The sequence below is a fragment of the Aythya ferina genome (genome assembly GCF_964211825.1).
Source record: "Aythya ferina genome assembly, chromosome: 1".
Lineage (NCBI taxonomy): Eukaryota > Metazoa > Chordata > Aves > Anseriformes > Anatidae > Aythya > Aythya ferina.
Window position 1 is genome coordinate 87,354,023 of NC_140296.1, and position 16,635 is coordinate 87,370,657.

The 16,635-nt window shown below is 35.2% G+C and overlaps 1 protein-coding gene across 12 annotated transcripts in view; it reads right to left on the bottom strand.

Annotated features, from left to right (window-relative positions):
• DMD (dystrophin) overlaps nucleotides 1–16,635 on the bottom strand; it is a 1,246,037-nt gene that overhangs the window by 954,090 nt on the left and 275,312 nt on the right. For all 12 annotated transcript variants that reach the window (XM_084515490.1, XM_084515483.1, XM_084515486.1 and 9 more), the window contains exon 2: nucleotides 8,098–8,159. In XM_084515490.1, coding sequence (XP_084371616.1) covers nucleotides 8,098–8,159 — 62 coding nt within the window. The remainder of the gene's footprint in view (nucleotides 1–8,097; nucleotides 8,160–16,635) is intronic.

The window sequence follows — 16,635 nt, forward strand, 5'->3', positions numbered from 1 at the left end:
TAAAGGCATCTCCAGCTGAGTGACTGCCGCAGTGGGTCATGCAGCTTGCACTTCTGATGTTGAAATAGAGAAGACCTCCCTCTTAAACAGTGCTTTGTTCTTGTCATGTTGCATTGAGACACCAAGCAATTTCTGGTGTTCCTTGCTTTCAGAGTAAATGCAAAGGGATTCATCCTGTATTTTATTCCCTGACAGCATCCAAGCCTCTACATTGGGCACCGAACAGGAAGTTTACTATAAAAAATAGCAAATAATTCTGAGCCTGTGCTTTGCCTGACACTTGTGTATTCTGGAGACATCCAAAAAAAGGAAAATAATTTAACACTTCACAATGCAAATCTGCTTTCTATACTGGGTTTGAACAACATTTAGCTTCGAAAAAAGATGAAAAGCTATTGCTTTAATAACACAGAATAGACACGATGGACCTTTGGTGTGCTCTTGCAAGACGTATTATAAAAAGATTATTGGCATAAGGAAGCCTGGTATTTTATAGCAGTATGTATCCCAAGGGTAGTGTTGATCACACAGCTGAAAAGAAAAGTTAAGCACTATTAATCTTCAATGAGAGTTCTGGTTATTTGCCACAATGTAGAAGAGGAAAGTCATTTGGCTTCCACCTTAGTAAACTACTCTTACTCATCACCTTCACCGTGAGAAGCATCTTAAAAGGCTGTCAACAGAGAACAAAACTGAACAGACTAATTAGGTATTTAGGATAGATGAATATCAATCTTGCTGTCTTACCAATAACAAATAATATGAATTTTAAGTTTTCTGGACTTACTACAAACATGATGCAATTTTAAATCTGTACGATTTTCTGACAGTTTTCTGCAGGTATTACCAATGCTTAGTTTATGATTCAGCTGACATCTACAGTATCCACTTTTAGTATGCTGCCATTAAAGATTTGATCAGGGTTTCACCACAGATGCAATATCAGGGTTTTACTAATAGTCCATCTTTGTTTGTCCTGGAATTTTTGATTAATAACAGGTGAATATATAAAATAATGCCTGAATTTATCTTACATGGGATATCCAATATTCCTTGACATTTATCTCCAAATCTGTGCTCCTTTGTTGAATAGAGCATAACTTTGTTTATTGGTGAAATTCAGCATAATGCTACTGACCCAAATCAGGAAATGGATATGAGCACAAACCCAAAAGCTTTTAAAGCAATCCATATTATGAATATGCAGTAAAATTAAAACACATTCTACTTCGTGTCTTGAGAAACACAACATTTCTCAATAAGACTTTTACCTCAACTTAAAAGAGCGTTTTTTTTTTTTTTTGTTTTGTTTTTTTTAATTTTGTAATTGAGAATGAATGCAATTGAGACTAGCTTGCATTTGTTAAAATATGTAAATAAGTAAATACAGAGTGGTCAGATACCTCCTGACTCTTTTAATTCTGCGTGAACAAAGTATCAGGCAATGTGGGAAGAGCTCACTCTGGTTTCTGTGATTTAGCTGAGCAACTTTCAAAGGCTGGATGAATTAGGCAGATTGAGGGGATATCTACACTGCAGTGTAGATATATATAGATATAGATATATAATATATATAATGCAGTGAACTAGTTGTTCAACACACTGTATAAATAATTAGCTAGATGCAAATGTTTTTGGCTGGGAATGACTGCAGGCTAATACATGGCAAAATGGAGCTAGGAAAGTTTTATTCACTCTCTTTCTCCCATAGGCTTTTGTGTGGGAAATAAATGCTTGTAAATCGCTTGTAAAACCACAGCACTCTGAATTAACTTTTCAGAAATTCTCTACAATGATATTGAAGTTCATGCTGCAAAGGCAACGGTGATGCACTAGTTAGAAATCAATTCTAAAAACTGAAATCCAACACCACCTGCATACCCTAATGATTACTCTTATATGCGAAAATTATGGATCTTCTTTCCCAGTCCCCTCCTAGAAGTGCATATGTGACTACTGTTCTGCTTCTAGAAAATACAATGTGCCAATAGATATCAATGAAGCTTGAGCACACCAATATGAACCCCTAAATAAAAGATTTAATTTTAATTTTCCTACTGCTAACTCACCCATCGAAGCAGCTGCAGGTTAATCATCAAGATAGCAGTTTGCACAGGATAAGCAGTGAACCTTCTAAACCTCTTTTTTGTTTGTTTGATTGTTTTTGTTTGTTATTCATTGCAGCACCCTTCCAGCTCCTTTTCATGATTATTAATTGTAGTCCAAAAATGTGGCTTAGGTGATGAATTTAAACTGAAGTTTGGAGTAGATTAGCCACAGTGGCTAGCATATTTTCACATAAATTACAGATGAAACTATGCTCTTTCCCACCAGACTACTCTATTCTCTTCTTCAACAGACTACTTCCAACCCTGCGTCTCTTTGAGTTCACTTTGTCACAAGTGTCTTTTTTTATTTGTTTTAATTTGATGTCATTTGGAATGATAACAAAGAAAACTGGGTAGGTGTGTAAGCAAAAGCAGCAGTGCAAATTTCTCTATCAGATGTCAGAATAACATAAGTTCAGTCTCTCTGTACCTTAAATATTTGACATACTTCCTCAAAAAGTCAGTAAACATTTAATTTGTGCCAGTCATTTTCATTATGTGATATGTAGAGGGCATTTAAGCTACAGTCTCAAGAAACCACTTGAGTGAACAGGAGTCTTGAATAACTTCAGGTTGTCCATGAACTCAAGAGCAGAGGAAGAACTGTGACTGACCCTTACCTCGTATCATATAATCCACATATGAACACTGGGTAATTAGGAGAGTATTTTGACTGCTATGTGGTTTGACTAACATTGAGTACCCTTCTCAGCTTGTGCTACCCCTGCATAAACCATCTAGCTAATATTCAAACAACTTAATGAGCAAAAAGCGCTTTTTTGTTTTTTTTTTTTTTTTTTTTTTTTTTTTTTTTTTTTTTTACTGAATGTTACTCTACTAGCCACCTGTGTCTTAAATTAGGCTGTCAACCTGGCCATCTTTGGCACAGGCTATGTCTTTATTATGTTTCTTCACACAATTACTACAATAATGGGAATCGAATTCCACAGTCACCACACAAACCACACCTTCCCCCCCCCCCCCAGTATTTCCATCTGCTTATAAAAAGATGCCATTTTTCATAATTTCAGTTTTACACCACAATGATTACTTACTGAAGAGTCTTGTTTTTCCTTGAAGCTCAGTAATGAAATATTGGGTATCTTTAAATTTATTTTCATATTCTACCTTGTTCAGTAACAACAGTGGATAACCAAAACATGAGGTACAGAAATTATCAAACACTACTTCATTTTTTCTCCCTAAAAATCTATTATTCTCTGATTTTTGACTCTACCTCATTGAATATTAATTATTCCAGTGTTTGCATGAAAAAAATGCACTGTCATATATAATGCCTCCCTTATGTAGTGGAATTTTCTACCATTTTCTAGCAGAAATGTGGACAACACAGTTAAACTTCTGAATTTACAAGTGATTTTATGAACATCTGTTTTTTGATACTGCAGCTTAAAATGTTGAAAACCATTCACAAACTACCATCCTTTTATGAAACCCACTTACAGGTTAAGCTGTTGAAAATACGTTGAAAAAAACTCTAGTTATCCATAAGGGTATAACATAAATTGAAGCTACCAAAATTGACCTTGTTTAGCTGATTGTCATGTCTGTACTGAAAACAGATCTTTTTATTGCTGTTATTAAAATTGTCAGTACTTTGAAACACCTTTTCCACAGTGAGGGAACAAAATAAATTATCAGTATTTATTTATATACATGTATTTATATTATATATTTATACATTTCCTTTTCTGTGTCTTTTTGTTTGTTTTTGGTTTTGGTCCTGGAATTTTGTTATTTATAGACTCCTTCCTACATGAAAGTAAAGAACATTTCTATCTTCAGGAATGCTTTGTATTTGCCTATGCAAATAATGCCTATTACGCAATGAACAACTAAAAATGTTTAACCAGAAAGGCCACACAAGCCTCTACCAAAATATGGTAGAGGCATCGTTACAATAACAGTTGTGCATGTTTCAGAGTTCCATCAGACAGCTGCTACATTTGAAGCATTCTCTCAAAAAACATAGTTAAGATTCTGTGTTTCACATTATTTCAAATTTTAAAAGTTTGGAATCTAAGCAAAAGCTGTATTATCCAGGACTTGAAATATATTTTATGAAAGTTCTAATTATAGTTCTATTATTTAAAACTATGTTACAATATGTTCCTGCACTACCCTTATGTAAACCCTGCAGAACCTCATTACTTTAGAAATAAAATTATTTTGAGGACAAAGAGAATATATTTGTGAATAAAATATTAAAGTAATATGTTTCACGTGTTTAAAGTTGCTTTGAGTTTCAAGCTACTCAATGCCATTTAGATCGTAAATCAAGAAGGTATCACTAAAGAAAATCATGCAAGTGTCTACAGTTAGAACAAGGAAAATACAAAGGTCTCTTGGATTACATTCTTCAATTTCTCCTATAGTTTTGAGTTACTAAGTGTTTTGTCTCATGAACATTAAAAGCCAACTTTTGGCTTGTCTTATTGAAACACTGATGAGTTGCTTATTTAGATGAGTCACATATTACAATCTTTAATGCACAGATTTTCTATATAATCCAATTTCTGGCTAGTAAAAGGAGTAAGCATTAGAGAACAACCTACTCTTTTCCAAAGCTGTTAAAGAGAGACCTGTAATTCTTCCCAGTTTTTTATTTTAGAGCACCCCACTCAACACGCAAACAGAAGTATGAGAAGAGTCATGGCTTCACCCACAGCAATTGTAATCTTGCTGACAGTTCTGCTACCTTTTCTTAGGTACTCTTTCACGGACTTTTCGGAGGTTTTTAGGGTCTGCACATCATGGGCAGAAAACTACAAAGATGTGGTTGAAAGATTTTACAGATCTCATTTTACAGACTAGATTCCTTAGCTACAAGTTCATAGCTGAACTGAGGGCTTCTGAGTCTGAAGTAGATACACATGTTCCAACTACAGGGTCACTCCATGCATGGCCAGAAAAAGAACTACTACTTCCCTTCAGGCCTATGATTTGAACAAGTGTGGTGTTTTGTGTGTTTGTTTGTTTGTTTTTCCCCCATGTAAATATACATGGGTTGTTAGGTTATGCTAATGACATATACTGGAAAATTATTTTTCAACAATTTACTATTCCTCATATTAGAAACATCATTTTCATTTACATTAGTGAAAATGGCTTGCAAACATAAAACATCTCAAAGCTTAGTGAAAGAATAAGCATAGAGAGGCACTAGCAGTCTATAAACTACTAGTCTATAGACTAAGTTTCCAGGAAAGGAATACAATCTTTGGGGTAGTGCGGTGCAGACCCAACACAAATTAAGATCTAGAGCATTCACAACTATGTTTTTACTTTGACTCCATAAGTAGTTTTTGTTTGTTTGCTTGTTTTAAAAAACAGTAGGCTGGGGAAAATTAAAAACAATTTCATTCAACCCTAAATAACTTACAGTTGACTAATGATCTGGATTACACTTTCCAAAGATGAGAGAAATGAGTGACATGATATATTCTTCTGTCTTAATTCAGACCCCTTAGGTCAATTTTCTTAAGAGAGCACCTCTACAACCACATGGAAGTGAATGTAAACCAATTCTACAATTGTACTTTTACAAAGCTAACAATGATACGAAGTTGTTAACCAGGAGTAAGCCATTAACTGAAAACAATACCAGAAGGGGGTATAAGCTGTAGATTCCACATGAAGTGAAATTTCACATCGATGTCCTGAAGACTACATATCCCAAGACATCTCAATCTTTAGAAGAGGGAGAAACACAGTCCCAAGATACTGCACAGCTATTGTCTATATTACAGCACAATACAAGCAGGGTCTTCTGTATTTCTGTCCTGAAAATCCAAGACAGAAATAGAACTTGCATGGTCTATGACCGTACTGAGGAGCAAACCATGCTTTCTGCATGTATACCACACAGGCAGCTAACAGATACTACCAAGCTTACCAGACACATGCAATTTCCATTTTCAGACTGACTATTCTGAAACTATTTTGGTGTTATGCATAATGATTTTGTAGGATGAGATCAATTTGTCCAAGATTTAAAGTTCTAGTTTTTTTGTTGTTGTTGTTTGTTTGTTTCGTTTTCCTCCATACGTTGTTGAAATAGAAAGACACTGTCTAAAACACAGGTGACACATGAGGCAGAGTAAAGCTTGAACCCTATTGTTTAGGAGACCTTCCTCACAGTACAAATAAAGTAGAGGGAGATTAGGATTTCTCTTGGATGTTTTTGAACTCAAGTTCACATATACCTATAAATACTATTTATAGAATTGAACTGAAAGGTAGCTAAAATATGCTCCACTGAACTAGAATTGGAGGAAATACATCTAGATCATTCAGATGACTGGGTCGAGTCTTAACACTGACAACATCTGTTCATAGGTCATAGATTTAAAAACCTTCATAATTCTCATCCCTCTTCTGCAGACTTGCACTAGATTTCCTCAGTGCTTACAAGCTTTGCTATTCTGTTAAACAGATATTTATAAGCAAGTAACATTCTAAAGAACATCACATTTTCTTCAGATGTAGAAGCAACAGTTACTTTTAGTTTTCTGTGACAATTTCTGTAACCATAACAAGGCTTAACTGGCAATCCATTTTAAATTAGCTTAGATCAGATGACTGCTGCTGGGGCTATTTCTTTGCATGTAGAAGACAAAGATAATATATTATTCAAGCTAAAGCCTCACTCTTGCCAAGTAAAATAAAATAATTACAACTCTCACCCTCTGTCAAGCACTTCCATTATCACAGCCATAATAAATTTGCTTTTTTCCCCCCCTCCTTTTTGCAATAGTACCATGTTGGTGACTCATTTTGTTTGTGATTCACTGCACTTCCCAGAGCTTTTCTCTGCTTTATTATTGCCAGCACAGTTATTTCCCTTTCCCTTTGCATACATTTTACTTCTGTCCTACATATAATACTTCACATTTGTCTCATAATTCATCAATCGATTGAGACTATTTCTTCAGAACTGTATTTCATCCTAATCCTTTCCTCCCAACTGTTAGATATCTCTGCTGTAAAGATGCTAAACACAAATGTGTGCTGTCTAAATCACTTGAGCCACTATTAGGAAATGCTCCAGACCATGGAAAAGTCATGTGGGACTCCCTGTTTGACTGCATCACTGCTGAGCATGTTTTTCAGCATTATGGTGGTTATCTTACTACTCTTTTTTAATGAGAAGAATCAGATGGGACATAATCAAAAGCTAGACTAAACACAAAATATACCACAGCTACTATTTCATTATTCTCTATCGCCAATTATTCCCTAGCAGATAAAATTACAGATTACAGGGTTGATTTATTTTTTACTGGCAAATACAGTTTAGTAATTATCTGCCACAAACTTCAAAAATGTTTAATCAAATTAATAGCTTGAGCTCATTTTTTACCTGTTATTAAAGATAGAATTATTATATACTACAGAGGGGTAGAGAACTCTTCATTAAGTAGTTGTTTGTTTTTTTTTTTTTTTTCTAGATCTTTACCATTCTATAAGAGTTCACAAAAAGTAGCTATTTCAAAACATTATAATCAATTTCCATTATTTGCTGACTTAATCACACCTCTTATCTTTGACCTTGCTCCTTCCCAACTCATATAGTTTTGTTAAATTTGTGATTACAACTAGAAACAAGAAAAGACAGGCCCAATAGAATAAACTCCTTGGTATATTAAGAATACAACAAAGGAGTCCACGAAACAGTAAGGTATCTGTACAACTCGTTTGAGAAAAGGCAAAGTAAATCTGGGCAGACAGCAGTTTGAGGAGATGATGGCTTCTTACATTTCAATTCCAACTGAAATCAAGGTAATAAAACTTGAACATTGTTTCTAATAAATCAGTCAGTGGAGCTCAGTAATACCTGCAACTTAATTGTTATACTGAAAAATAAGCCTCCATGGAAGAATATATTTTTTTCTTTTTCTTCCTTTTTTTTTTTTTTAAATACACAAAATATATTTTGATTTCTAAATAATAAAAATAAATTAATTACCTTAGCAAACTGTGCATTTATCCATTTTGTGAATGTTTTCTTTTGAACATCTTCCCGTTCATCTGCCAGAGAAAAATAAAGCACTTATTAGAATTATTCAACAAAATATTACACTATTCCAGATTAAAGTTTCAGTCTTGACTTGTAGTAATGTTACTAATAGTAATTCAGACAAATTTGGGGCACTTGTTTGGTTGTATTCTTCCTTTACATTTGCATCAATATATTTTTAAAAGCCTACAGGTCCCTTATAGTCATGGTTTGGTTCTGAGATGTATATCCCTGTCTCCTCTCACCCATTCTGTGGTATCTTGATCTTGAGGTCTCTTCCAACCTAGAAATTCTGTGATTCTGTGTGATTCTGTGATCTTTTCTGCTGGAAGGTAACATGTTGCAGTAGGACCTGACATATCCTTTCCAAATTGTAATAAAACATGCTACCCAGTGTCTGTGGCATCAGGAAATTATTCTACTGAACTTAAATAGCAAGTACTTAAAATAGCAAGTTTATATGCTTAGTTCATATTCCCCGGTGAAGTGGTCTTCTGGACCACGATGACAGCCCCTGTCATCCCTTAACTTTTCTGCCTTCAGTTATTTACTTGTTATGCTTTATTAAATATTTTCCCCTCCAACTGAAGAAGAAAAAACAACCAAACACACATTTATGCAAGTATACATGAAACTCACTCTTAATTCTTTAATTAAAATATACATTATATAAATTGTGGAGGGAGATGATGAACTAGGACCTTGATTCTATTGATATCTAAACCATGAGTACAGTTGTGATGCCGAATGGAAGTCGGTAGAATTCTACACACAGGTAGAATTCTGATGTATTTTATGTAGAAAAAAAGATGCCTTCATCTTAAAACCTAATAAGCATTTGCTCAAAAAGATCTATAAGACATCATCTCTGAAATAAAACAAAAAAGCAGACCTCTTTTTATGGCAATGTCAAACCAAATTAGAAGTAAAGGGCATATGTAGAAAAGGCTGCAGAATGCTTATACTAAAACAAAGCTCACCATCTTTTGGTTTGCAGTAAAGTTCTCTACATTTCTTAAATAAAAAGGGATATTAAACTCCCATCTGAAATGTTCAGCAAATAATAATGTTAATGTATTCAACTGAATTTGAAAGGCAGGTATGGACGAGCTATATGATATATGCACAGCATTAAGAATGCACTTAGCTTTCTCTCCCTCCACCCTCCAAGGAGACAATTCAAGGCAAATCTTTATGATACAAATATATCTTTTGTTCTTAAAACCTCACTTCAGACTTCAAAAGTGCCTTTTCACAAGAATGTTTTCCTTTCTCAGCTGTATAATATACTCATGAGAAAAATAATACTAAGACTGCTATTCCATTATGAAAAAACTTCTGCATGCAAGATGGAGCAGATTCTAATTGCTATCAGAAGATCATGAGAGAAAAGATATATGATGTATTATTGAAAACATTTCATAAAAGATGGTGATTTTATATATATATATATACATATATATATATACATTGGCATGATATACATACGCTGGTTGCTTTGTAAGAAACAAGATGTGTAAGAGATCCATGATTTTGGTAATTAATAATGCTGAAGCTGATAAAGTTTTACTTTTCCCCACAACATCACTTCCATCTTTGTAAGTAAACTGTTTACTGTAGAAATTTTGACTTCTTCCAGCCATGTGACATAGGCAGAAGGTAAGAGATGGAAGATGTATTTTGTTGGTGAAAGATACATATTCAACCTGATATTGTATTACAGCCTTCTTCAGCAACTTCATATAAAGTGAAGTAGGTATGATTAAATAGAAATAGCTATCTATATATTGAATAAAAAACACCAGATGCAACCTTAAAATAAGGTAGAAGAAGAACATGTGGTATTTAGCAGGGAAAAGAAGAGTCAAAAATGCCTACCTGACATCTTGTATCCAACCTTTTCCATTTCCACCCCAGTATACTATATTGTATACCGTAACAGCACGAGTTTGTTTTGTTTTTCATTTTTCTACAAAGATCTATGCCAGAGACTGAACTGCTAACCATCAACTAATTCATGTCTATTGAGGTAATAATAATAATAATAAAAGGGTCTCCTGAGGAAAAAGAGAGCTAAACCCCCAGTTTGAACGTTTGAAATTTTTTCAAAGTTCAGGCAATGCTCTGCTACCTTCACAAACACAAATCTCTTCCGTTGCTGTTATTTTTATATAGAGATAATTTTAAGCACTTTTCTGTCTAGATGCTTGCTCTGACAAGTTTACAGCATAGCAATTTGTTAGTGGCAGCCTCCTAACCTAAAAAATAGCGAATCTTTTGTTAGTGCTCTGCACGATTTCCCCACAACAAGATATTTATTTTTCCCCCCCTACCCAAAAAAAGATGTTCTCCTAACCCAGATTTATGGATTGAATACTGAATGTGGAAGCTAAATGACATTTATCTGGATGCTGTAGAGATGTGCCAAGAACACTCAGCTGATACTTTCGTGGTCCTGTGCCTTATAATAGATCCTTTAGCAACCACCTGAAGAATGCCCTTGCAGGTGTTTTTACTGTGAGGCAATAAGAATAATCAAGGGGCCAGGTGGGTAATTCCTTCAGCTGCTCCAGGGTGATATGCTATGTTTACTTATTTTCTTTCAAGCTAGAAGAATTACAGAATAGCAGGTAAATCTTCAGATAAGTCTAAACACAGAACACTGCATGGATCCTGAATACCCTTATTGCAGGAATACTGCTGTTGCTTCCCAGAGCAAAAATATAGTTTTCTCAAAATTTTGTGTGTTGACTGGAAGGGAACAGGCTTAACCTCCTTTCTGCAGGTTATAAACTCAGATAACAAGCCTGCTGAGGTCTATAGAAAGCCTTCTGTAATGTCAGGAAAAATAAAGGTACTGACCTCTGAGATTTATCTGATTTTCATGCACTATTATCTATTACTACTGTACAGACCTTATTTTAACTAGAACTCATCCACAAATTGATATTATGGTTCTGATGTATTTCTGGTACGATAAGCATCCAGCTTTGCAACTGCAAATACAAACCTCTTGAATTAGTTAACTGCACATGTGACTTTAAAAGTATTATTCCAGACTAGAGTTCACAGAAAATTATAGCTAGGAAAGAAAGTGCAATATTAATGGAGCTAATCATCTCACAAAGGCCATTTTAAAGATCTAATCAGGTGACAAGGCTAATAGAGACAAGTAGTACACTGAAGAATGCTTAGGAACATGCAATGAGGATTCAACAGAATAAAGGTGCAATTATTAATGGACAGTGGATACTAGAAAACATTCCTAGATGCTTAATGAATCACTTCATGTTTGCAACTCACTACTCAAATGAAATTATCTTTTATTTTCCACCAAAATTATGTTGTCATCTCTTAGTAAAGCTACACTTACTTTTCGCAAAACAAACCTCTCCCCAAATACCACCTAACATATTAAGTAAAAAATGACAACAGGAAGAAAAAAAACAAAAACAAACAAAAAAAAACACTAGTATATTATAAAGACTATTCTGAAAGCAAACAGCAGTATTAGTACATAAGCAATAGATTTTAATAATGTGGGCTGACAAACATAAAGAGGATTTTATATGAACTAAGTTTCCAACACATACAGTATATATGTAACTATATGAAAACATTTTTACAATGTAAGCCATTCTCCACAGAAAACCTGGGGAAGGGAGAAAAAATCTTCCGCTGTTGGACACAGAGAAAGATGGAGGATTTTTCCCATATAAGGACTGGAAACTTTGAAACAATGGTGTTAACACAAGCGTCAATTTTTTCATTCACAGCAACTGCCAGTTCATCTGAACACTACACTTTAGAAATAAAACCATCAAAATTACTATTTGATTTTCTAGCAGCCAAACAATGCAGATTTAGAAAAGGCCAGGATTTTCTTCAGTGAGTGGGAGTGGATACCAGCAATGGTGGGAGCACTGGGAACAAAAGAGGCCACAGATAGTCGCATCATTGATACTCTGGCTCCATCGACTCACTATTCTTAGAGATTTCCAACACATTGTTACAATGCCCTGCCAGTAACTACAACTGCTGAGAAATGTTCCTTTCCCTTTCTTGCTTATCTGAGGGGGAAGGAAGAAATCAATGCAATACAATGACTGAATGCTATTTGAGTGGCCTAGCTTTGATTTTTAGTCATTGAGGTCATCCAAGACATTCACAAGCTGACAGGAAATACAATAGACTGCTTTGACAGACAGACAATGATTTTGTCTATTGCTTATGTAAGGCAATATATAACACGCAATTCATTGTCCATCTGTCATAAATATACTGATGAGAAGTGTGTTAACTTTATCTGAATACTGTTAAGGCTCTCTGTTCCCTATGCTACCCTGGAGATTTTACTGTGGAACCCAAGTCAAATCACCATAATCAAACCATTTCAGGCTTCTCAAAACACTGATGAACCTATTCAAAAGCTCAGCACAAATGGCAGACTTCAGCATTCAGAAAGCCCTCATTAATATATACCAAAAAAAAAAAAAAAAAGTACAACTCAATCTTTCCAGAAATAGTATAGCAACGTTTCATGAGGACATTTGGTAAAGATTCAAGGCAAATTCAGGAAAGGAGCGGGAGTCATATATATACTGAAAATATTTAATCTCAATTCTGCTTCCCCTTCTCTTCCTCAGATACCTCAGATTCCTCACATACAGCAGTTCAGGGATGGAGTTCATTTGCTGCTTAGGGGAGAGAAGGGAGAACAGTTATAAGACCGAACATACTGGATTTCTACTGGCACTACAGGCCTAGATTGAACCCCAGCCTGAGAGAGAACTATTTTTCTCATTTCATTGTTAGCTGGAGCTGTTCTGTCATTATAAATACTAAGGAAAAAGTGATTGACTTTTCTCATTTTTTAATTCTTTAAGGCATTACAACCATTGCTACAAGGTTCTCATTCCTCTGATCTAACTTTGCCTAACTAGTTATAGAGGGAAAAACTGCAGAGTTCTTTTGAAGACTGGTACAGAAGTTATGGGGTAGAAAAAGAGCAAGAACAAGAAAGGAGAGAGAACATAATGGAGTGCCATGGTGGTAGGCAAGGACAGAAAACACCAAAAGGGGGAAGCAGCAGGGTGTGGTGGATGACAAAGCGAGAGAAAGAGACACCTTCTCTCTGGTTTGGGGGAAGAAAGAAAAAATAAAGTATGAGGAAAAAGCATGTGTAAACACAAGCTTCGCTGGTTCTGTTTGTTGGCTTCCTTTTAGTCTTTTCTAACCAGCAATGATTTTGGATCCAGGAAGTTTTCCCCAAAGGGACATCACTGCTAAGATGCAACTTAAGTTCCCAAAATTAAAGAATGAATCTATCCCTTTATGCCTGGGAAGCTGGTGCTAAACAGTGATGTGGTTCAGTTAATGACTTAAATTATATTTATGTGGAAATATGTAATTATTCATTTGAATATTCAGCTTTGTATGAGCAGTATCCCCTTTATTTTCTCTTCTTCAGTATCATATACATATATTGACAAATGAAAACTAGGCCTAATGCTATTTTAGCATCACACCATCATTATGATAATTTCTGAACACTGTAGATGATACCTCATACCTTTAAAATTAGGTCACATACTTGCTTTTGCTCAGATCCCACAATGGTTAGAAGTGCTAGTAGCAAATGAAACCACTGTAGTTTGCTGGAACTTTCAGAGTAGAATCTGATTTAATCATATTACCAGCTTCTTTCTAGTCAGACAACAATGAAGTCACATTGCCAGTACACCAGAATACCTTGAAAAAAATCCAATAAACCAATAAAAATCCAATAAAGATATATATATATGCTTTGTATATATATTATATATATTATTTTACATATATATATATATATAATGTTCAAAGCAACAAAAGGTGCTTGCAGGATAAGTCCATTTACTGCTATAAACTATACAAAAATCATTAAAAAATCACTTCAGAAATTTGGTGAGGGTTACCAATGTTACCAAAAGTGAAAGAAAAGTGAAAGTGAAGGCACTTGATAGATACTAACTTCATCTTGACAAATAAATATATCTGGGGGAAATACTTTGCTATTTCTATTCTGATGGGTTATCATGAATAGAAAGCTTGACTTCTATTTGTTCTTGCAGATTAGAGAAGCACAAGTCCTGACAAATCATGTGATGTTAGCTAGTATAAAATCAACAGGTATGCCATTTGCTGTGTCACATTACTGTTATTATACCTAAAACCCGTTTACGAGGCCACAGGCCCAAGCTGCAATTTTCAGCACAGGCCCTCATCCCCCAGAGGCAGCTGAGGACTGACTTGTGAGTCAGTTGGCAGCTCACAGGAAGGAAGCAAACATTGATGTTCAGCCAAACTAGCCATGGGTCCCACTTGGACAAAAGGGTGGAACCTAACAGATGTTTAAGAACAACCGGTTTAACATCCTTGAAGGAATAACTAGACATGACAAACAGATTAAATAAGGCTTGAATGCATTAGCTGTGGTTTCAGCTGTTCTTATTTTTAACCCATTTTTGTCCTTTCCCAGAGAAAACTGGAATTGTTAGCAAAAGAAAGAAGGAAGGGATCTGTATCAGATACACCCTGGAGTGTATACAGAGTGGATAGCGTTTTTTTCCATCTCAAAGCACATTTCATAGGTTGCTCCTGTGGAGGAAAGACTGCCCATCTAGGATGCTTTGTTCAGCCCAGTCAGGTCGCATGGCAATAGCAACCGCTATGAGGGCCTTCACATACAGTCACCACCATGAAATCCTCATCAGGTAATGCCAAATAAAATTGCTTTGTGTACACTGCACATCTAGTGACAACACATAATAAATGTTATTAATCTTCTGTACCAGTCATGTGAGAATTGCTGAAAATAACCCAGAATAAAAGCAACCTCCCTCAACACGGCTAATGTCACCAGGCCTGCTCTAAGCTAACCCCAAAACTATAAATGTATTTCAGATACATATGAGAAGTTATGTACAAGAAAACAGCAGTGTTGGCAGTTTGTGTATTTCGGCAATGTGACAGAACTACTGCAAACTAAGAAACATGTTTTTGACAAACTTCTAATGGCTCTAGCTCTTATGCTTTTTAACCAGGAAAGTTGTTACAGAAAACATGAGGTTGAAACTGCCATAACGGAGCTGGGGCAAGTACTGAGTGTTGCTTGCTAGAACATGGAGGCTGTAGGATTTTGTTGTTGTTGTTTGTGTTTTTTTAAACTTGAGAGGGAAGATATCACCATTTAGTTGATCAGCAGGCAATCCCAGACTGAGCTGTGACAGAGGCACTGCGTGGGAGTATTATTGTAACAGAAGAGGAGAAAAAAAAAAAAGAAAAAAAAAAGGTTATATAACTAGCTAAAATTATGCACAGCTTTCATATTCACAATGTTCATTTAATAAAATACTATTTTGTTGTTGTTGTTTTTCAGAAAACAGTAGATAACCTTAGACTGATGTTATTCCTTATCTGGAAATGTTTATATTCTAGGTTTCTATGTTTGTTCAAATGCAAACAGTAAAGGACACAGGACCAAGGATAGTAAGTAAAGGACAAAGGACCAAGGAGAGTAAGGTTTATTCATGAGCAGCATAAATCAAAGTGAGAAAATAAGGGCTCACAAACTTCCTGAATTACAGACTGTGTCAGCTCACAACAAATGAAGCTGAATGAAGCATCAGGATTTATAAGAGGTCATCAGAATCAAAAATATGACATTAGGACCTAGTGGTTTCGCACAAACTGTTTTCTGATGTAAAAATGAAATTACTGTACTGTTTTCAGCAAATGCCACCTAGTGATACATAGTTGCAAAAACTCATAAGCATTTGGATTTTTATGTATTTTCTCACAGATTTTCTGATTTGCTCCTAAAAACAAAATAATCAGACATGCTTTACACAGTCACAGGCTGTCAATATTCATGTCATATACATGCAGAACAGAGATACCAGAAAAGGGGTTAATAATACATGCAGGACCAACGTTTGTTTCAGTTTGTCTTCTTTACAAATAACCACATTAAATACACAGTGGTGGCTGACATTAGTCTGCAATATTTTAAGTTCCTTTTTTGTTCCTCTGTCAGAAGCAATTAGAGAACAGTCTGTTCTACTCTGCTTGAGTGACTGCTGTCTACTTTCTTTCATCTGACCCAATTAGTGTCTGAGTCAATTAGTATAGGCTGCCACTGAGACATGTATCAGAGAAATTTGTTATTAATGAGACCACGGTGTTAATATGTGTTACACTATACACACCTTATCCTTACAGCGAAGCAAAGCTGATAACATTTACTGGCCCCATTTAGGCTTCACCTTATTGTATACCATTTACAGAGCTCTGAAATAAAAGAAACCATGCTTCTTAGGACAGCTGTATAAATTAAAGGTAAGTGATAAGTGTTTTCCACTCTTCTTTCAACATTATTTGAAGTAGCCAAAGTAATGATGAATGTCTAAATCAAAGTTATGCTATTATAGATCTTGTTGTTAGGTCTCT